This window comes from Hippoglossus stenolepis, chromosome 23 (genome assembly GCF_022539355.2).
Source record: "Hippoglossus stenolepis isolate QCI-W04-F060 chromosome 23, HSTE1.2, whole genome shotgun sequence".
NCBI lineage: Eukaryota > Metazoa > Chordata > Actinopteri > Pleuronectiformes > Pleuronectidae > Hippoglossus > Hippoglossus stenolepis.
In genome coordinates, this window is record NC_061505.1 from 13,166,612 (window position 1) to 13,189,960 (window position 23,349).

Below are 23,349 nucleotides of genomic sequence, written 5' to 3' on the forward strand. Positions count from 1 at the left end.
CTGTTCTGGATTCAACAGGGATTCAGAAGTAAAAAATTACCAGTCATTCCTGAAGTTTGACTACCTGATTAGTTTGTCCGGCTTAGTACAGCGGAGTGTCTGTAAACGGTGCTAGCTGATAATATTGCCTGACAGAAGGATATATAGGGTGAGGGTTTCGGTCCCAGTACAAAACCCTGTGGAACTCCATGACCAATGTTTGTGTGCCTGGGAAAGATGTTATTAGCATGAACAAACTGGAATCTATCCGATATAGATGATTCCCTTTGATCACAACTAATTGTCCAAAGGAACTAAACGGACTAAAAGCGTTTTTTGTTTGATACAAAATTCAGCTGCACCCTTTTCTCTTCAATATGAATGAGGTCACAAACAACTCTGGAGTGTTACATTTTATTTGGTCTCATCTCTTTTTGAGCTTTTTCCTTAGTTTTTTTTTTTCCACAGGTTAAAACCCATTATAATAGTCAAGAGAAATAAAAACATTTTCACATACTGTATACAGAAATAATCCTCTTGACACACAATAAAAACAGTTGATTAGGCCCAGCCCAGTGCGAGATTTCACAAAAATGCAACAATAACGAATTTTTCAAAGCCTGATGACCACTAAAACTCTAACTCAAAAAGAGCAGAGACAGTTCTGAGAGAGATGTAAAAATGGCTGCCAGGGCAATGCAACAATTACGTTATCACATCGCCTAGGCTGTAATAAAACACACACACAAAAAAAAAGACATGGAAATGAATCTGGAACAATTATAATTAAAAGCAAATAGATACAAAGACGGAGAGGTCGACCTTGTCCACCACTTTAAGGTAGGGACAAAATCCTCATCTCCCTCAAGCAGTTTTATGCACATAAAAATTCAGTATGGGTGCCCCAAGGGGACATTTGACCACAATTTAGGTTTGGGATTTTGCAATTATGTACACAAAAAAAAACAGATTTCAAGCTCTACCAGGCAATTCTCTTGAATTTTCTGCTACACAAAAATACTCTGGCTTGTAGAGGAATCATTTTGATACAGATTTGGTCGAATTCAGAGAACTGGAATGTAAAGTTAATCTGCCTCATGTGAAGCACCCATACACGCAACTTAAATACTCCAGTGAAAACCTATAAAATGTTTTTGATCATATGAAGCAATCATCCATCATCCTAATGTAGACTGCGTCCATGGCCATCTATACAGAAACATATTTTAAATCCAGTGTGTAAAAAGATAGCCATTTATAAATATCCACTTTCCCCCCATTTATAAATTTTGTATATGCCCCTAGCTTGCTGGTAGGAAGCTGTCAGAAGGAAAAGCCTTTTACAGTAATGTGATGCTGTGAGTGGAAGAGATGTGACCGGTGAGTCATGGGGATTTGTACCATCCAAACCATTTAAAATTTCTATTATGGATCATTTAGAGTTCAGTTAGTTAAGCCCCAGCATGAGCACCTGAAAGAGACCACCTACTGTTAAAAACCCTCGAGCTGCTGTCAAATACTTTACCTTGAATTATATCTGTGCCTTAAAAGACCTTAATCGGGTTAAGTGCCGGCTGTAATCTTAGCACTCTGAGTGTTTATTAGACACAGTGCGGACACTTAAGTCAATATCATTTCGTAGGCATTCAATTAAATGTAAATAGGACATTGGACATTTGTTACTACTGATGTTTTTGTTGATTTACTCAAGCTATAACTGCTTTTTACGCTGAGTTCATACGTTCAGCATTCTTCCCACAACAAGTTAACAATGAGACTTGTCCACGTTTCATCACACCAGCATTTCAGAACAGAAAACAAATCTTTTCAAAATCAAGTATTCATAAAGTACATCATGGGACAATTTTGAAGAGGGCTGACTGCTTTGCATTTTAAGGCGGGAAAAAATAATTGGAGGTGAGTGAAAAGCAGCCTACTGATGTACAGATGTAAGGTGTTTGTAAAATGTTTCTCAGACAGGGTTGTAAAAGAAAGAAAAAAGCCAGTTTCCCTCCCAGGACTGTAATAGACATCATTTCATTCGACCAAAATATCTGTCACTAACCGACCTTCCTGCCTGCACGAACCCTGCTGGTGCGATAGCCAGAAGTTGGTGAGGGAGTCACGGAGAAGTCGGCTTCTAGCAATTTTTCAGCATGTGTTTCAGGGGCATAGCTTTGGCAAGAGGGTCGATGGGAGGGGAGGAGATGTATCAATTGCACAATTTCAAAGTGTAGCCAGCTCTTGCTAGCTTTTCCAGTATCACCAACCTTAGCTTTAAATTTATGTTAAATTGTAATTACATACCCAAGGTTGAAGGGCACATTTTAGGTCCTACTGTTGTGTGGAACCAGAGGCTTTGTAGAACTAGCTTGTGCACCTGATTTGTACAACGATTCCACATGATTAAGATGAAAGGCAAAAGTAGTAACTAATCATTTGCTTTTATCTGTGAACAATGTCAAGCACACAAAAATATAAATCAGTCTGCACAAGGGTTGTTTACTCAGCGCACTCATTCAACACTAGAAGCAGACATTTTGAGGAACAGGTTCTATGCAGAAAGATCACGAAGTAATTGAGTGTCAGTAGCTTCGCAGAACAATAATCTCGACCATGGGGCTGCAGTATGCTGTTGAGAGAAGGGGGGTTGAGTGTGTGGGCCTCGGACTTAATCTCAAAGCTAAAATCCATGTTTATTTTCTAAACAGAGCGCCAAGAGCTGTCACTGTGGTCTTGGAAACAAATTGGTCATCCTTTCATGGCTCCGATTCGTTTAGTTTTCGTTGATACAGACAAAGAGGACAGCAGATGGTGACCTTGGATGCACAGACAGAAGCAAATTAGAAATAATATTCACTCTTTGAAAGACCGAGCATTAGCTTTCGCACTTTGCGGGGCCTGTTGCAGACACGGCTTTTGTCCACGTCCCTATTGGGATGTGCAATTCCTGTACAGCTAAAGAAAGGTCATATTTGATCATTTGGGCTCAGCCTGTTAATGCCAAACAAAGGCCTGGACAGGTGCTTTAGTTTCATATGAGCCAGAAAGAGCAATAATGAGACTCTGGCACCGACGGCTGCCTGTGAGACAGCTGAAATAAGCCTGATAACCAGGTACATTTGTAACATCTACTTAATTGAACAATAGCAAGCAGAGGTGCAATAGGGTGAGAGCCAGTGAAATGCCAGGGCATCTAGTTAGGCGTTTCACAATTTACTCTTCACTAAGCCGCCAAGGTGAGACTTCATCAATAAAAAAAATGTATCAATATGTGGAGCGTATTCAGCCTGAGTTTTCCCAATCTCCTTGTTGTTTCTACAATTTGAGAAATACAGTGTCCTTCTGACTCGACTCTCCGGCTTCGTTAAAGTTGACACCAGAAATGGGTATGGTTACGTGCACGTCATGCTCGGTTACTTTCAGTAATCAGAATAGTTCAGTGATGGTTCAGTGCAGGAGTTGAAACTATTCTTTGAGATTCAGTTTTGTCAAGGTTCACAAATCTACCCTGGAGCTTGGCCATGTTTACAGAGAGGGCTGGGCAGAAACTAGATTCAGTCGTTCCCAGTACAAGATCTTCTCCGTTGTTAGAACTGATTGGTTTACACAACACTGTGATGCTCGCTTTACTGTTGGCTGTTAACTGCAATGATACAGCAGCAGTAGCACATGTCAATCAGAGAAAAGCATTAACTTCTGCCAGCATCACTCGCCACCATGTTGTCACTGTGACAAACGCACTGATTGGGTCATACTGATACATTTATAAACTAGAATTAAATCACAGTATCTGCATTGTGTTGAATATGTTAAAGTATCTAGAGCCATAACTATATTTTACACCATATGTCCTGATTTACCAAAAACAGACGGATGACTATGGAGCACCAAAACTGGCAAAGTGCAGTAACAGCTTATCAGACAAGTCAAAATATTACTGAACACATCAACAAATAATAGTGTTGGGCAAAAAAGTAATTCGGGGGGGGAAAAATATAAAGCTTTATGTGATTAGCTCCAGCAGGAACTAGATTAGCACTTCAATGTGATGTCCGTGTGTAAAACAAATTAGGTTTTTACTGGAATTTTGACCTAAAATAATGGAGAGCCTACAGCAGGTTTTACAAGTGGATGCTGCTACTATTAAACATAAAGTATATAGTTGAATCAATGCTTTAACCAGTGTGAATCCGATAATTAGTATCTATGTAAACGTATCTGCTGTTGACAAAGTCACTTTAAAGACTGAAGTTTGAGTGTAATCCTGATGGATGATGACAATTGGCAACACTTTTCACTCAAACTCTTTTACTAAGCCAACAAATAAGTAGCTTGCGATATGATTTTTTCCCCCATTCTTGATAATGGCTGCGAAACACAACTGCCACTAGTTGGTGCCTCTTGGCGTGATGAGGGTCACGGCCTTGGGTTGCTCCACTGTGCCGTCTCATTAGCTTTTATTCATGCAATGTATTGGCAATTTGCCATTCGCTGATTGAGGCAATGGTCTGAGCTTTGAATTAAGATCATCAAATCATGTCTGCTCCCTGCCGCCCTGTGGAGCTGGTGGCCAGATATCGCTCCCTCCTGTAGAGAATTCACTTCCATTCTCCCCGGCTGCTTGTTGTAGAGAGACGCTGATTTGCAATGACGGCTGGGGCAATGCCTCCAAGAGCAGAGAGTCGCAAACAACCCATCAGGAGTTTCTTATGGGAGTGCTGGCTGTCAGCTGCGGCAGATGGGTGGATGCCATGGCTCATAAACCTGACAGCCAAAACTAAGAATTGCTCGTTGCCGTCATATATGTGTCCCGGTCACATCCAACCAAAAAAAAAAGCATTTCAACATATTTTCATGAACGGGTCATTTTGCAGCAGGTGAGGTTTCTCACCACTCCAAATGAAACACTTCTGAGAAATAAAAGAATTTCCCCCAACTCTGACTACAGACAATAACTTATATGTGAAATCCATGGTGACTGCTGTTATTACAAGTAATATTTTATGTAGTCGGACTCAATCTGCGCGCCCTTGATGGAAAACGGCAGGTAACGCTTTTTCAACATCAGCTCTGGGGGGGAATTAAAGTGAGCGCTGAGAGAACATCCAGACCAGACATGAGTGGCGTTTTGAAGTGGATACTTGACACACGCTGTATTTGTGACAGAAATAATCAGCCAGACGTTTCAATCATCTCAATTTCCTTTGTGTAGCCTTTTCTTTTTAACTCACAGAGCTCTGTTGACAATAACAGCCCTCCGAGCCTAATGATTATCAGAGGATGGCTCTTGTGACTTTGTGTGTTGACACAGAGACGCGTCAATAACTCATCACTTGTCACGTCTATAAAATGGCGGCGAGGACGAGAGCAGAGGAGGGGTAGGGAACAACGCTGAGGGAGACAACAGCTAAATTAAACCTTCAACGTTTGGCCGACTTTGAAGAAGATCCCCACAGCTCATGTCCTGTTGATGGCAGGAGAGACTGGACCAGAGGTCAATATGAAACAACGGAAAATGGTGAATGTGGGTGATCCTACCAGCTGTATCTGTCCAGAAGAAGCAACTACGCTTAAATGAGAAAGCAAGAAAATAGGATGGAGGAGCTGCTGCTGCTGCTTTTTCTTCCATGTTCTCAACATTAATATGATAGAAACTTTGTATTCTACTCTTAGCTTCAAATTACATCCTTTCCTATGTCATAAGAATTTGTACAATTATTGTGTCTTTCCGAAACAGGCACTCCAACACCACAGGTCCATTTTACAGAGCAGGTGCCAGCTGTGTGGAGGTGGGTAAGTAGGCGGCGTATGAGCTCTCTCAAACTAACTGTGTAACCCTTGACATTAAAAAGGATTTTTAATGACAATGGATTTTTTATCCTCCTTAACATCAGTTTTCAATTTGTACAACCAATTGCAGCACCACAAATGCTTTCAAGAGTGTGCACCATTATTTCCCAAATGAATGACATCTCACCCCTCTCAACGACTGCAGGCGTTTCACCCCCTCAAGTGTAGCCATACAGAACTTTGACCATTGAAAGTGGCTGGACTCTTCACTGTACAATCTACCTGCTCTTACCAGTGAGTATTACTTTGGATGTCCAGTAGTAGATGGAACAGATAGGTTAATGTGCAATAGAAATATATAATAAAGCTCCCCTTTCCATCCAAAAACAAATCTGCTTCCCTCCCAGCACTCCCTAGTAAATGGATTGTCCTTGAACGAGTGCCATTTCTTTCTGTTTTTTTCACGGACAGAAACCTGGCTGTTACTGAATTGAACGCTCTGCAGTCTGCCCTCCCGAAAAAGCTTCCAGAGAGCAAGCAAGCAAAGGAATGGGAGTAAGAAGAAAAAAGGAGTACAGCTATCTACCACATCACCTGAGGGGGAAGGGCACAGAAAAGGGTGAGCGTCCGCAGACACTCTCACAAACTTTATGCATTAAAAGTGCGCAGCTTCTACCGAGATGGAAGCCGATGCAGCAAGCGACTACAATACCTTGTGAGGAGGATGCATGGCATTTACGTAACGTTGGGGGAAATTAATTAAGAAGATATCCGAACGCATTGTTAATTCTCCCTGCTCTTATCAAGAGGCTAATTATCGCTATCAACCTCCTCCATTCGTCAGTAGGATTATTAGGCTAATCTCAAAGCTTTCCCCCTTCGGAGACGAGGTCTTTCACTCTTCATCGGAAACAAAGCGGTTATTGTCTTCCCATGACACGGTGTCAGTGATGAACCCAATCAGTATTTCTACCCTGTAATGCTCCAGTGAAAACATGGGTTACATGACGAGTTTGGGCCACGTGTAAGGGGGTCTCTTCCAGTTGCTCACATGCCTGACCTACGCCAATTATGTTAACGGACTAGGCGCTTGGGAACCCGGCTCACTCCGGTTATGCATCACGAGTCTGAGATGTTGTGACCTGCCACACCTCACGCATTTCCCAGGATGCCTTTTGAGAAAACTGTCGGAACATGTTACATTAGGTGTGCAGAACAACCACTGACAATAATGATTGTGAGCCAAGAGTGGGATGAGGCCGTTTGTCAGTGGTTGCTCTGCTGCATTCTCCTCTGTTGAGGCTACTGATGCTAAAAAATTCCTCCCTGTATTAAAATGCTCAAACGTCTCTGCTGCATCTGTTCTGAGAACATGATATGTCAGTAATCCAGAGGTTCCTACCAGATGTTTTCGGTACTGACATAATGGTTTAGGATGGATTTATTTTCTGACCATAGAACTGTGAGTAGAGTTCAGTAACGCCTAAGCTCAAGTTGTGCAAAGCCAGCCTACAACTCACAACCTCCCTAAAACATCTGATGTTTGACGCATGTTACCAAAAGGACTTGTTTGACATTGTCGGAAATTTCTCTTTTTGTTGCACAGAGTTAAATGGGAAGAATACCTCTCTCATGTGCGTAAGCTGAATATGTTGCTCACATCAGGAGATGATTATCTTAGCTTAGCTTAGCATAAAGACTAGAAACAGGGGGAAGCAGCTAGCCCGGCTCTGTCCAGGGGTAGCAAGTTGCAGTTGATGTTGAATACATTGAATAGACAGATAAGAGAGTGGTGTCAACAATGTCGAACAAATCTTTTGGAATCAGGTTTTGCAGGTATCACTTCTATCAAATTTGTATTTTATATACAGTATTATAATGCACATATTTTTTACAAACTTTTTATTTTATTCTCTGATCTATATTTTGGATTTCTTTTTATTGTTTTTGTCTTGGTCTGTATATATATTTCTATTCTTGGCTGCAGCGACTGTAATGAAATCCAATTCACAGGGGTAAAAAAAAAACAACATGAATTTCAAATCTTCCAGCTCCTACTTTCTTCGATACAAATTTTGATGGGTCCATGAGAAAGAAATGCGACATTTCAGATCTAGTTTTTCTAGTTCAAGAACTGGATGTAAGGACCAATGACGACCAAGTTAGTGGTGCACTGTGAAATTGTGGGCTGGCTTTGTGAGGCCACTGTGGAGATGACTGAAGAAAGCGTCCATACTGATGTACTGTAGTATCTGCCAATACTTATTTTTGGTTGAACCTTCCTAAAGCATCAGACGGGTGGTGAGAAGACAGTCGGGATAGTGTCAAACAAGTCAAACAATCACAGAAAAGTATATTGAAGTTACATTTAAATACTATTGTCTCTCTCTGTATCATCCAGTGTGGCGAACCCACCCGTCTGGAGCTCTGCGGAGGCAAAAACAACTTATTTGCAGACACTCTTTGTCCCAGCTCTTACACTGTCACAGTGGCATTCTTTGGCATAGGGAGGGAACGCAGAGGGCTCCCCTGTCTTGTTTCCTGTGCTCTGTCGCCTGCCAGCCCAATGAATCTGTCCAATCCCTGGCATTTCCCGAGGAATGTGACTGGAATGTTATCTGCTTCCAAGTGGAATGCCTGGGTCATGGTTTTGTCTTGGATTTCATGAGCAGCCTAGAATATCCACTCTGAGTGCTTTCTCCCATAATGCAACAGGGTAGACTGTTTTTTAAAAAAAAAAACAACAGTAAGCTTTCCTTGAACAATGAGTCTAGACATACATGCACACAAGCGCGCACACACATGGAGACGGCATTTTCTTCCACAGCAACGCTAAGCTGATTTGCAAATTTAAACCAAATTCAAAGCATCTTCCCTACGCACCAGATTATCCATTCAAGGAACCTTGAAAAGATATATATTAAAAACACTTCATGAAATAAGGCACTCCAATTTTTCATTGTCCTGAATGCTTTCAGTCTGCAGAGAGGTAGAGACAGATGAAGCCGTGCAAGTCGCCTTATCCACCTCTGCATTGTCACAATGCTTCAAAGGTAGGGGGTGATGAAAGCAGGTGATATGAGCAGTCTGATAGGATCTGAAGATGGAACTAGTGATCTGTGGTCTGCTCCTTCAAAGGGATAGAGAAACAGAGATAGAGAGGGAGAATGAAATGGGCACCAGCTGTTGGTTTACCTTTCCTTTAAGATGTAGGACAAAGTAGTGGAAACAGTCCTGGTCTGTGCTCCTGTGATAAAACTGCACTTTTTAAACACTTAGGAGGGAGACGTGGTCACAAGCCAACAGACGAGGCCTTGTTTAGAACCGGTCATCTCTGAGCTGAGTAGGGGACTTGAAGGGCTTGAGCCCCATTGTCCGGCGGGGGTGAGCCCTCTCTTTGGTGCCATCCAGGGGCTTGCTGCAGGCCGCCCAGCCCAGGTCAATCAGGGGCGAGTCGGCTGGGTTGAGGGGGACAATGCGGAATGAGGGCAACGTGGGCGAGCCGTTGGTGGAGCACGGGGCAGAGCGGGATGTGTGAAAGGGAGTTGAGAAGGGGTCAAATGGTGAAGCTGCGTCCGAGTCGCCCAAGGGGTCAGCTTTGAGGGCAAATGGATCACAGTCCGGTGATGGGAACGGGTCACAGTTGGTGAACGGGTTTGTAGGGGAAGGCTGATAGCCCAGGGGGTTGCTGTCCGAGCGGATAGGACTGCGGCCCACAGTTGAGTTCCCTCCGCCAGTCGAGATGAAGCTCCAGGGGTCGATGCGGGGGCGGATGGGTGACGGGCGGGGCCGGGGGATGACGCTGACCTCCAGGCGGCGGGTTTTGGGGCTGCAGAGGGCAGGGTTGGGGTGGAGAGAATAGGGCACAGAAGGTTTATCCTCGGCGTCCTGTGTGTCTTGGCAGAAGGGCAGGTCCAAAACTGAAAAGAAGAGAGAGAAAAACATCAAACGTGCTCTGCAGCCTTTTAGAATTAAAACTCTTAATGGCTGAGGGACTTACGAATGACAGACTTCAAATACAAAAGTCAAAAACTTAGCAGCTGAGGCAAAGATATCCTGAATAATTATATTAAGATTCTAGACAACTGTCTCGTTGACAACAGACTCCGTAAGATGTGTAAAATGACAAAGACTAATATATATATAAAAGGTTTAAACATTCAACATATTAAACATCTTCATCACCCCGTCCTTCATGTTCTTGCTGGAGGAGTTTTCAATTGTTAATCTGGAATGTGCTTTCAAACTGCTGCACTGCTGCTCCACTGCTCTTTGATGCATTCCTACCCCATCTGAATGCAGCACTTGTTCGTGCATAATTCTAGAAAACACATACTCTAAAAACATGCTCACATTGATCCAGACAGAAACATGAAAGTGGAAGACTACTGTTGCAAAAAGAATTGGAACAAGCACCAGGGCAGAATGTTGATGTAATTAGTCTACATTGAGAACAACATAGTGCCGTGTAACTACATGACGGAGCTGCAAGCAGCAAGTGTAAATTAGCACCGACAAGAACATTAAACTCAGAATAAATCACCTCGGATGAACATTCGCTATGTCCAAATGCGATGTGTCTGCCAAATGGCATTACTTACGTGAACAGCAACTCTCCGTGCATGCAAAAGATAAAGCTGACAAGACAGGGGAATCGGGAGTCACATGAGCAAACCAGTGTCGGTATCCTCTAAATTCATCTCTCTCTTTCAAGCTTGCATTCACAGCCAGTAACCTTGTGGCAGTCTGTCAATGCATCTGAGTCATTGCGCTCAATAAACGTAATAAGATGCTTAGCTAAAACATTCCCTGTTTAATTAAGTGTGGCTTTTCGCCTCTGTGCGCCCCATGTAATGAGCGCATGCGGTTTGTGAGATCACGGTTGTTGGCGGCGGAGCAGGCGAGATATGTCTGCTCGCAACCTGGGGGCAGCGCTGGGAGAACGGCGCTGTGGAGAATCCGGGGCTTTGTGAGTCAAACGGACCAGATACGGAGTGTGAAATGTTTCCCAGGGGGCACTCTTAAAGCCCCTCGTAAAGCCCACTCGCTCTTAAAACAACCAATACCCACGCCTCCATCGTTACAGCTCTAAACTGTGTCAGTGCTTCGAAGAAACGCATATTAGTCTTTGGGAAAAACATGTGAATGCACTGTAAATGAAAGCAGCTGGTATGCAGATAATGTCTGGGAGCACGGCACTGTACAAGAATTACAACAAAAGTGTAAATATGCCCCATGAGAATGGAAAATTGCCTATTTCAAAATGTAATGAATGCTAATCCCTCTGGCGTGTGCTCTTTTATCATGTGTCACGCATGTATTTAACACAACATACAAGACACATTACATGTCTGGATATGAGCATATTTGCACTCAATACAACCATAATGCACAGCTGGGCTCCAGCCAAAGACTCTGAGGGAGAGCCCAGAAAGACTTTGCCGTGTCGGTGAATTCATGAACAGATGATCAGCAACTCTGAATCCAGCACTCTCTGGCTCTGTGACCTCAGCTGTGCTGGCTCATGTTTCGCCGTCAACTTTGCAATAAAAGAGAATCTCTGACTCTGAGGGAAAACAACAGGGGCAGAAGATTTGATGCTAGCTTTGCTGAGCAAGTATTAGCAGTGGGGCCAGCTGTTACCGGAGATATGCAAATTATTACTCAAGGTATAAGTTGGATCCAGTTTTAGTGTTGGGCGTCCTGAAGAAATGTGGTTAAATCATGCAATTAAGTTAAAAAGAAACCAAAGACCCAATCAGGAGAAGAGATGTACTTTCATAAGGTTGGGAGGCAAAAGAAAAATGGTCAAAATAAACTTCAAATGACTTCTAGCCCCGGGTATGAGTCAGAGCATTTCTTATACTTTACATAGCAAGGATCTTTTCCACTAAAATTGGTGGAATACCCCTTTAAGGTGAAAAACTGACCTAGCTGGGAAGTGTGCAGGCCTTGGCTGGACCTCCTCCTTCTGTCAGCTTTGTGCTCCCAGGCCTCGCAGTTGGTCTCCCCGTTGGAAGAAGTGGAACTCAGGGTCCATTCCGCTGGGCTGTTCTTGTCGTGCTGCAGGGGGGTCCTGGGGCTCTGCGGACTGTGCGGCGTCCGGTGGCCACTCCTCTCGCGCGGGTTTGGCGGTGGTGGAGTCAGGGGCAAGGGCTTGAGTTCTTGGTACTGCAGAGCTAAATCCAAGAGCGGTCTGGGGAGCGGCTCAGAGGTGGATAATGAGATGAGATCGTCCACTACTGGGGGGTCTGAGATGAGGGGCTTAGGGGAGGAGATCTCCAGTTCGAAGGTGGTGCGGTCCTCTAGGGATGGGGGGTTAGTTCGAGGGGGCACCCTTGGGGGCATATCAAGGCAGCGACCCAATCCTACTGAGGCCAGGAGGGAGGCACCCCCGAGCAGGGCCTGGTGCGTGCCCCTAATCAGGCCACCGTGGGAACCCCTCTCAGGCCTGGGGGAGCCAGCTGGGGAGGAGCCACCTTCCTCGCTGCCCGAGTCTCCCTGAGGTAGAGGAAGCCGCAGGCTGTTCTTCACTGAGGAGCCTGCAGAGAGAGAAAAATGATTTTTTAAGTTTTAGAAAGACACAGAAGGAGAAAGAGACAGAAAAAGAACACTCAGTGCATTTATTATTCAGTTAGCGTATTTATAATTCACACTCATGCCAGTGTGAATTATAACACCAGCTAATGGAAGATGCAACTGGCGTTTAGGCAGGTGATGGAGGGCGCCGGTTACCGTTCTGTGCAGGGGGAGGGGTGGGGGTGGAGGGTCTGTACTCCTCAAAGTCATCCTTGGACTCTCCGTTCTCATTGCTGTCTGACCCCAGGAGCTTGGCTCTCATCGAAAGACTGAAAGCGACAAAAAATTAAGAAACACTGAAGCGTGGTGCTGAACTAAGTTGAGTCCTTGTAAACCCTAAATGTTCACATGTCAAAGAAAATGCTTTACCTGCTTTCCTGCGGACTGAGGCGCAGCACTTTGGGGCTTTTGGGACTTTTCGGGCTCTGGGGCCTCCAGTGGGGGCACAACCTCATGTCTCCATTCGATTGTTTGAGAGAGGACGCCTCGAGAGGCCAGACTGGGCTCAGCCCGAACGACCTGCTGTTGTCACTGGGACTGACTGCAAAGAAAAAGGGAGAAAAATATAAGCTGGCACATTATCAGTATGCATGCCACCCGGCTGTATTCTAATGAGGTGAGGGAGGCATTTTTTAAAAGGCATCTTTCACAACAACAACAATTAAGTCAGGCCTACACTCGTCTCCGACACGGTGACATTTAACTGACCCCATGGCTACATTTCATGAAACTTCAACAAGTGCCGATCTCTTCTAAATTGTGTGACGATGACGTCATTATAGGGGATTCAGTCTATTGGGCAATGTCAGAATGGTTTACAGAGCAGGAGGTGGAAGGAAGGGAGGAGCCTCTCTTACACCAAAATTATCAGGTATGAGCAGGTTTTTTTAATGCAGTTAAACTCGCTCAAAGAAAGGGGGGATGCTGATTGAATCCATCGCAGACAAAAGCCGGATGTTAGTGGGTTTTTGGACCAATGAAAAAGGGGCTTAAGAGAAGATGACAGGAAGTACAGTGTGCAAATAAAAGCTGTGAATTTCAAATGGCATTCGCACTCTTTACCTCCCCACCGACTGGCACGTGCTCCAAACACAAAGCATGTGAACAGTCAGTCATGCACAGACTGGGCGTCCTGCCACAACACCTTGCACTCACACTTTTTTTAACCTCACACCCCCGACAAAGCTAAATGGAACCTTCTCGACACAAAGGCTGACATGTTTGACAAAGGAAGGGACAAAAGTGGAAAATGGAACTTTAAAAAACTTTAAATCTATTGTTTTTATTTCGCCGATTTCTGGCGATGCTTATTCCCAGCGATTCCCTCGCTCGTTCCTGTCATTTCCATTGCAGCTTCAGAAATTGCAGCTGTGCTCTCTGAACGGACAAGTTGTTCTGTTTCATGGCCTGGCTCGTGCACTTTGCCTCCCGTCTCTCTCTGACACAATGCTTTTCAAAGCATCCACAGAAAGTCAGTTGATAGTGTCAGTGTTGCAATTTCCACCAATATCCAACTGTTGCTTGAAAAAGAAAATCCCCAGCATTTTCCTCTGTAAACACTCCTTTCCTTTTGCAATTTGTCCGCATTAATGTCATCATCTTTATGTTTACATGGTTGTAATATTTTTGTATATTTCCCCATTAGCTCATCTACTCATCATCGGCCCCATGTTGCATTTCTACTTCTGTTAAACATTATTAACAAAGGTGATATTCATTTGCTGCTACATATGAAACAAACAGCTGTGCAAACTGCAGATGTTGATCAGGTGTAATGTTTACTCCGTCTTAGTATCAGCATGCAATCCTCAAGTACAGCTGAGGCTGAGGAGAATGTCGTTCCCTCAGCTAAGGAGGTTATGTTTCCGTCTGCATTTGATTGCTTGTTAGTGAGTCAGACAGGATTACAAAAAAACGTCTCAACTGGTTTCCACTGACTTTCCTCCAGACTTTACACTAGGGGCTCCAGCCGGGAAAAGTCAGCAGAAATTCTGGAGGCTCTCACTCGGACATTTGCATTCACACATACATGAAGAAAGTCCAGAGGATCTCCGAAATTCAGTGCATGTCTGAAAGCAGCTTTAGTTTTGAGGGTATTTCGTCATAAACAGAAGCGTGGGGTGAATGTTAACTAATCATCTATATCATCCTCTGAATATCCAAATTATGTTCCTTCAGGTAAATGTTAGGATATTTATCTAAATGAATGAAAATATTTGCATTAGGGTGGCGCTTAAGAAAAATTCAGGAAACCACTCAAGTCAACAGGACTCTTTTATAAAGGATGGCAAAGAACTGTACTGTTAAGTGCTTTGAGTAATCAAGACTAGAAAAGCGCTGTATACATAAAGACCATTTATCATTTGGACCCTGTGTTAACTTGCACATTACAAATGTGAAACTTGAACTCAATTTTATCTCTATCAATGCAAGAGCTGTTGAGATATTTAATTCAGGACAAAAGCACGGGGTCGACCAACTGACAATGCCTTCATTAGAGCAACACCACTAGCTAAATTGGAGTAATAATGATAATAATAATATGGATAGCATATACAGCAGAGGATGTACATGCACAGTACATGTAGCAACCTCTATGCCTCAGGTACTGGAGGTGGAATGAGGAATAGCACCAGTGAGACAGTAGCTAAAACGAACCCTGCAACCATTGCAAAAATAAATGAGGGCAGCTGTAACCATTAGATAACAGTCTACCGAGATGTTAAAATGCTAACTCTTGTTCTCCCAAATTAAAATAAGTCCCTCAATAAATGTGGGATGATTTAATTTCCTTGTTATTGAATTCAGTAGACTTTGGCAGAATGGGAGACTTTACCTCAAAGACGATTGCTCTGTAGGTTTTTCTTGTGCCACCCCCTTCACTAACTTGTATTCACTGAACAAAAACCATGTTGAATGGAGCTCTGTGCACTAAAGCAAATCATTTTGGCAGTTCTCTAGACAAATATGTTTGGAAAGCAGCAGCAATAAATCACTGCTTTCTACTCAGAGGGCAAGCATAAATATCCACTAAACACATTTTAATGACTGGCACACTCTTGGCTTAGTGATTGCCATTAAGGGGAGTCATTAGGAAGTAAAGAAAACCAGCCCTCTATTTAATGAATAAATGAAGCCGACAGATGTTTTGGATTTACTAACCACTTTTACAGATAAATGTTTCACTGCAGTTTGTGCTTTTATGCCAACCCCCGGTGGTAATTGTTTAGAAAAAAAAATCCCTTTCACTGCCTGTTGCTGCACCACAAATTTCCTCTTGGGTTTTGTTAAGACGGCCCGTGACCTACTGCCTACAGGCTCGATCTCGGGGCGTTTGTCTGCGAGCCTGACAAGCAGAGGAGCATTGTAAATCTCTGCCACTGCTGCAACCCTTCTCAACCCCTTCTCCTGCAGCAATGAATTCCTCCCAGCTTATTTTTAATTCAGTCAACCGCACTGTAGCCACTACATGCATATAAAAACTGGGGAGCGTTTCTGCATGGAGAATACAGCTCCATGGCTCCCCCCACTGCAGCACTGGGCGAACTGCAGTCTGAGTCAGGCTGCAGTGGGAAAAAAAGCTGCTGAGCCGCTGAGAGGAAGTCAGATAATATTTGGACTGGAACAGACTATTGAAAAGGGAAAAGGGTGTGTGTGTGTGAGAGAGAGAGAGAGAAAGAGAGAGAGCATTAAGCCAGGGAAGGGTAGAGAGAACAAGAGGGGACCCACAGGGAAACAGGGGAAGACAAAGAATTCGAGTGGGTGGTTGAGAACACATGAAAGAGTATTGAAAACTGAGATGTAATGTTGCAACAGAGTCTGTGTGTGCATGCAACAAGGCCAGAGATGCGACATTCTTAGTTTTTTCCCCAATGTCTCTGGAGGCTCACACACACACACACGTGTGCGCATCCAGGACAAAAAATGGCTGCACTCACGTTGGATCGCACGGAAACGTGGGCCGAAGGAGGGCGAGGAGCCTGAACCCAGATCAGGAGAGTTGCGCCTCTTCTCCAGGCCGGGGGAGGCTTGCACTGTAATCTTATGGATGAAGTCTGCAACAAAAACAAACACACATATTTATATATATATCCATTCCAGTCTGTATGTCGACGTGACCTTGGGCTGGACAGTGAACCCCAAATTGCCTGAGCTGTATCATCGTTACACGAGTTTTGAGAGGTGCTGTATGAATGTGTGTGGGAATGTGCCTTGTAGTGTAAAGCACTTTGAGCGGCCGTTGTCAAGAAAACAGCTATCTAAAGGCCATCCATTTTACCATTCCATTTACACACAACTCTGGGTTTCCTCGCTCGACTTCACATTCATACACGCCAAAGAGCTGTCAGCTGTTTTGAAGGTTGCAACACTTGTGTTTAGGTTCCTTATTTCTCCAAAAAAGCCTTAACTGGCTGTCACGGCAGTTTCAGAGTTTTTCCAGGAGATTCAGAGCAATACATGTTCTCATCTCAAATCCTTACATTACATGGCTAATTTCTGTTAAGGGATTGAATGGCACGTAACTGCTAGCCAGGGAGAAAATAATGCTGCTGCCACAAATACTACTGCTTATAACAAGCTGCGTAGCTTAAGTGCTAATTAAGGCTTAGTTCGATTTAAGGGCACTAAACGTTAATTTAGGCAAAGATATCAGTCAATCCAAAGGGAACAAACTCAGGCTTTACTAACAGTGACCAACGCAGCCAGGAGGGAAATTTTGAAATAAATTATTCTCTCAAATTAGTTACTCATGGCCTCATATTATAAACCATTCCCTCAAATTAATGTGCACGTGAAACATCAATTCCCTTTATTTGATCTGTCATTTGTACCCTTGGCTTTTTTTAATTGCTTCCCTTAAATCAGTAAATCATGTTCTTAAATTGCATATTTACCGACATTATCAAGTGCAGTGGTCTATAATGAGGACAGAATGAGATATTGCTATTAATTTGAGGTACTGAGTTAATTATGTGGTTTGACATCACAACGTCATTATTCAACTGCACAGATTGTACACAAAGAAAGACACACCAGGCCTTATAGCAGCTCCTGCCATTAGCTAGCATTTGCTAGCTAGCAAAATAAGATAATCTTAAAAACAATATTTTGTTTAAGTCCTAGAATGTATGTAAAGACGTGTAGATGACAGGTGGCTGTATAGCAGTATAGGTCATACATTCCACCTCCTCCATGTTAGTGTATGGGACATGGCCCAAATTAACATCAATACACACATCACATTATTTTCCCCAAAGATGATTTCTGTCCTGTTTAGTTTTTATCACACTGATGTAGGTCCATGGTTTATTTTTTCTACAAAAACTGGGTGAAATGTCATGATTGACAGCTGAGACTGACTCGTGATTGGTCCAGTGCGTTTATCAGCGGGACCCAATACCACGGCTCAATCCCCTGATGGCTACTGCCTAGACTCTGGCTCCAAATGAAGACAACAGTGCAAGATTCCAGCGCTGCTCTCTGCTATATTTTGGCTTCATTTCTTGATATTGTGAGGAAATGGAGATATGTTGTCCATCTTTATATAGAGTCTATGGTTCCAGTTAACTGAGATGACTCCAGCCAAAACCTGAGCTAAAATTATACATTTGGACTTCATATAATTTTACTTTTACTTAAAATGTGCCATAGCCACGGACCAATGTTGCTGTCGCTCTATTTCTAGCAAAAAGTATTTGTTTCTATGTATATTTACCCTCTATATAACCATGACTGAGCCAAATTTGCAATGCTACAGAAAAGCCTCAATGTCTTTTATCCTTGAATTTTCATTCTTTCCATTTCTTGTCCTGGTTCTGACGGAATAAAAACAATTTAAATCCTAATTCCTGAAAAAGAAACTTTTTGAGAATACGTGATGAACTAAAAGTTACTCCAAAGGGTGCAAAGAGCAAGACTAAAACAGGATGAAGGAAAATAATAATAATCATTGGTGTAAAGAGGAAAGGAAAAAAGAAAAGGTCAGAAGGACAATAAAAACACTAGGGAGGAGAAGAACAGAGACAGAGAGAGAGAGAGAGACAGAGAGACCAGCATATCCATAGACAGGAAGTGTTGAGGCGTGGTTGGCTCAGTCTCCCCTCTCATCAAACCCCCACCACCACATCACTGCCCTGCTGCTGCTGGGAAAGGCCTAACCACAAACACACACACACACACACACACACACACACACACACACACACAGAGACAGACAGAACCCCAGTGGATGTGAACTGCAGCGGCCCATGTGACTTTGTGATAGTAGAGGATACATAAGGAGCAGCAGCCAGCTGAGTGTTACAGGGTAAACAGGTAGCAACAAGAGAGCGAGTGGGTCATTGCAGATGCAGCATCAGCAAGTCAGACCTGTGAGATCAAGGCTTTAGTAGCATCTTTGTCAAACCATGGTCTGAGTGGTGTTCCAGGGGCTTTTTCAGAATAAAGTGATACCATTTTTTTTTTTGAAGAGTTATTGCTTTTTTTGTGATGAAAATATAAGAAAACTATTTCAAAGTTATTACATATATGCAGCACCAAATATCATGAGTCCAGCCCTTATATGATCCTGCAGCAAAGCTGAGCTACAAAACAGTTGCACCACAGAACACCACCCCCTCCCACACACACACACACACACACACACACACACACACACACACACACACACACACACACACACACACACACACACACACACACACACACACACACACACACACACACACACACACACACACACACTTCCTCTTCACTGCTCTCTTGCATTTTTTTTGTTTGTACTTTTGTTGTTGTTTTTATTGCTTGTTGAGACTGAGCCAGTAATGGCTCTTGGAATGGGATTTCTCGTCAAGACTGCAGACTGACACAATCCGGCTATATTTGTTTGGGACTGAACAAATCAAAGACACTTCAAACACACACACAGACACACACCTTGGGGCATGCTGATCTTCTCGCCATTCTTGCTCTTGAGCTTGTGCTTCTTGAAGGTGCCCTTCCTCTTCTTGACGTTGGGCTTCTCCTGGTTCTGGTTCAGGTGGTGGATGAGGAGGCTGAGTTCGCGCTCGAACACGTCCTGCTCCCACTGGGCCAGCTGCTGCTCGCGCTGCCGCAGGAACTCTTCATGGGACTTCTGCTCCAGAGCCGCTCGCTTCAGCTCCTCCTCGCGGCACCGCAGCTCCTGATGGAGGAGGGGGGAGGTGTTTAATATTAGCAGGTCCCAATCATGCATGACTGAGGTTATGCAGGTTTACAGTCCCATCTCCTCCTGGGTGGCAGTGAAGTTGATTGCAGGGAAACCTTTCATCAGTATTGTGGCAAGATGACTAGCAGCTTCTGTTTGACATTTTATTTGATGTCACACAGATTAGTGTTTGATCTAAAGTGTTCAGTATATGGGCTTCTCCTCCAGGGACCTTACATTAGATACTGTTCCAACCAAATAAAAACAAAGATCAAAGTCAAATGAACATCCAAAACTAAAATGAATGTTTCTTTGATGTGCCGTCTTTGGAGATAATTTACTTCAGGTATGAATGTAAAAGTGTATTGGTGGCAAAGATTGCTGCTATTTCTGAGCATGACCAGAGTGTTACACCAGAGAGGAGATAGCGAGAGAGGCATGATAAGTCAGCCTCTAGCAGGAGTTGAGAGTTCTGGGTAGCTGAATGGATCGCAAGGATCATTGGAGAAAAAGAGGTACGCGAGTGGTTTGCACAGTGCCTCATACCTTCTCTTTAGCCCGGAGTTCATCAAACATGTCCTGGATCTCCAGTTTCCAGTCCTCCTGCAGGGAGTGGAAGGAGTCCTGTGGCATCTCTTCCTTCACCTGCTGCTCCAGCGCCGTCAGCTGGGCCAGGATGGAGCAGAAATTGGGTCTCCGGTGGGGGTCCTGGTCCCAGCACTCTGTTACGTATAGAGCAGACACAGTCAGACAGCGGGTTCTACACCACACACCTGCACTCTTGGGATTATTATGTGTACAGTTGCATAGGTGTCCTCACAATGAGACACAGGTATTAAGGAGTTTTATGTTGGAACAACTCTAATCCTTCTGTGTCCTTAAATTACTATAAGATTTATTTAGTTCGGTACCGAGTGGTAAAATCTTGTTTCCTAAAAACAAATGGAAAAATCTTGTCTCCACTACAGTTTCACTTCTTTGGACATTTGTCTTGAATCAAGGGACGTGAAAGAAGGAAGTCACCCAGTGATTCACCATTTTCCTCACACACACTGATCTGCACTGGAAAAAGACCAATTGTATCACCCAGATAACTGTGAAGACTTAAAATCAGGCCAGAGTTGGTTATTTCTGTTAATTGAATGAATATTCTGCAGCAACACCTGTCGTTTGTATTTTCACATATTTCAGACATGAGTGTGAGCCTGTGTGAACATCTGGAGTCAGATTGATCGCTTACTCAAAGTGTCACGCTTTATTAACTGGCTGTGAGGGGTTTCGCATAATTTGCTGCAACACTTGGGGCCTTACAAGCAGATCAAAAACCAATCCAATAATTAATTAATCCTCTGAGGTGGCTATCGGTGGTTTGTGCGCACTGATCTCCTTTATGAACACAGTGGTAGAAAAACAAGCCGACATCACGACAAGAGGCTAAGTGGAAAGACTGCACACAGCGTCTGCTTCAAAGCAAACGTACGTTCGGTACAAAGCAGTTAACATGTTAGAAAGTACCCAGGTGACATTTCTTTTAAACATGAAACTTAACAAAGGAAGAGGACAAACAGTTACAAACACGCTGGTGGCCCCAGCACGACACACTTCCCCTGCACAGCCGAGTTATTAACATACAGGAATTTGTTTGCTCAATTTCAACCCAGCTTTGGGGAAATGGAAAGAGAGCATGCCGGGGACACCAACGATCACACGCAGGAGGACTCGCACACACCACTGAACTGAAAGCAGCAGTGGCACGAGGGCATCCAGGTACATTGCTACACATGCAAAGGTGCGCCCCCCCCCACCTGACATGAGCTGAGCAAAGGGTTCGGGGCACGTGGAAGGGATGGGCAGCGTGAGCTTGTTGACGGCGACTCCGTAGGCGACAGCGAGTCCGTCAATCCCTTTGTACGGTGACTCTCCTGTTAGCAGCTCCCACAGCAGAACACCGTAGCTGGAGAGGGGGGGGGGAACACACACCACAAGGCATGAGACAGTGCACTCGGACTAAAATTAGACACAGAATATAATTTCACAACAAGCATCATTATACAGTATTTTGCAACACATATAGCTCTGAATTCTTTGGAATTTTAAAAACATGTTGTGATACATTGGAAATTATTTGAATCAAGCTGCTGCAGTATCACTGTACTAAACAAGATTTTCATTTCAGAAGTCTATGTTACAATGCCCATTCGTGTTTAAAATACGTTCTTGACCGCTGCAATACGGTAATGTTTTCATATCCTTAAGCTGTTATAAATACATACTTCCTGCAGCTGCCTCACTGAAGAGGCCTTACTGTAAATAGAATCATGGCCGATCATGGGTTTTTACTGCAAAAGCAGCTCAATAAGTCTCAAATTACCAGCACCAGGATTATCTGAAATATAGTTTAGTCCACATGTTGCTTGCAGACCATTCAACTCAATGTTTGTGGATCAAATCTGAGTATAGCGCGCACACGCACACACACACACACACACACACACACACACACACACACACACACACACACACACACACACACACACACACACACACACACACACACACACACACACACACACACACACACACACACACACACACTTTAAATATATGGAGTTTAGATACTTTGTTGCATTATGAATTGTAAAGTGTAATTTTAATTCCACTTCTTGCTTACTGCTCCACATTAGGCCTTACATTTTCACTATCATAGCAGTGACAGAAGAGAACCAAGACGCATTAGTGCTTTGGAGAAATTTGCATGATGAAGCACGTGCTGGCAAAGCAGTGTGAGTTCATGAATACCGAACGTGAGCCAACACAAGTACACACACACACACACAGAGACACACAGACACACACATACAGACAAAAAAAACAGGACTTTGGAGGCCACACAATGGGAGCAGCCCTGTGTCCCAAGAAGTTGAAGCTTGATGCAGGACTTGGATCTCCCACACTGTCAATTAGCCCTCGCCCGGACCTGACCGAACGCACAGTGGAGGCTCGCTAAGTGGAGAGCTCAGGCCGCAGCCCTTTTTTATTTAGTTCTTTAATTACAACTTCCACACACTGTGACTGTGCAGAAACGCTGCTCGCCGGCTCGCCCCGAGGCGGTCGGCGTCTCCGCGTGGCAGCTCTGGAGACGGGCGGCCATGGACAAATGAGAAAGAATGGCAGAACAAAGATGACCCTTCATTTTCAGAGCAGGGCCGCCCGCCTGCTACTCGTTCATTTCGCCGTTCTCCAGATTGCGCAGTGATTGCTGTGAAAATGAGGTGCCGTGGGTTTGTTGTCGAGAGGCGAGGGAGACGGAAAGTGAGAGGATGTACGTGTGAGATAGTGAGAGAGCAAAGAGCCCATTGAAATAGTAAAAAAAAAAGAAACTACACTCTCTCGGAAAATAGGGTTCTATCAAGTACCAGAACATTCCTTAAGTGGCTTGCACCAGAGCAGAATCTCTTTTGGTGTTCTCAAGGACGCTTTCAAAGAGGTTCTCTGTCACAGCATGCTCAATTGGTTTCACATAGACTATGTATGAGTGTGCAAAGATCCTTTTTACGAATGGATGATATGGTCCAAATCCACAGGATTAAAATTAAACCCTGGCATATGAGAGTCACTGCAATAACCACAATGCAGCAAAGCCGTAAATGCAATATTGCTTTAATTCATAATTTATATATATTCCCTGTAAGGACGGCCCGGCTCACTTCATTCCAAATGCAAATTCACATACAGCACTTAGAAGCCATCTCCAATCCCCTCTCAACAAATCACAGTTGTTTCGGTCGTTATTATGAAACCACAGACCATAA

At 43.8% G+C, this 23,349-nt stretch overlaps 1 protein-coding gene across 1 annotated transcript in view; it reads right to left on the reverse strand.

The window, feature by feature from the left end:
- Positions 1-379: 379 nt before the first annotated feature.
- Positions 380-23,349, reverse strand: part of LOC118102482 (mitogen-activated protein kinase kinase kinase 11) — a 44,384-nt gene continuing 21,414 nt past the window's right edge. The window contains exons 3-10 of the mRNA XM_035148715.2: positions 21,343-21,491; positions 20,084-20,259; positions 19,288-19,534; positions 16,290-16,406; positions 12,721-12,892; positions 12,508-12,620; positions 11,703-12,314; positions 380-9,692 (exon numbers count right to left, since the gene is read on the reverse strand). Coding sequence (XP_035004606.1) covers positions 9,091-9,692; positions 11,703-12,314; positions 12,508-12,620; positions 12,721-12,892; positions 16,290-16,406; positions 19,288-19,534; positions 20,084-20,259; positions 21,343-21,491 — 2,188 coding nt within the window. The 3' untranslated portion in view covers positions 380-9,090. The remainder of the gene's footprint in view (positions 9,693-11,702; positions 12,315-12,507; positions 12,621-12,720; positions 12,893-16,289; positions 16,407-19,287; positions 19,535-20,083; positions 20,260-21,342; positions 21,492-23,349) is intronic.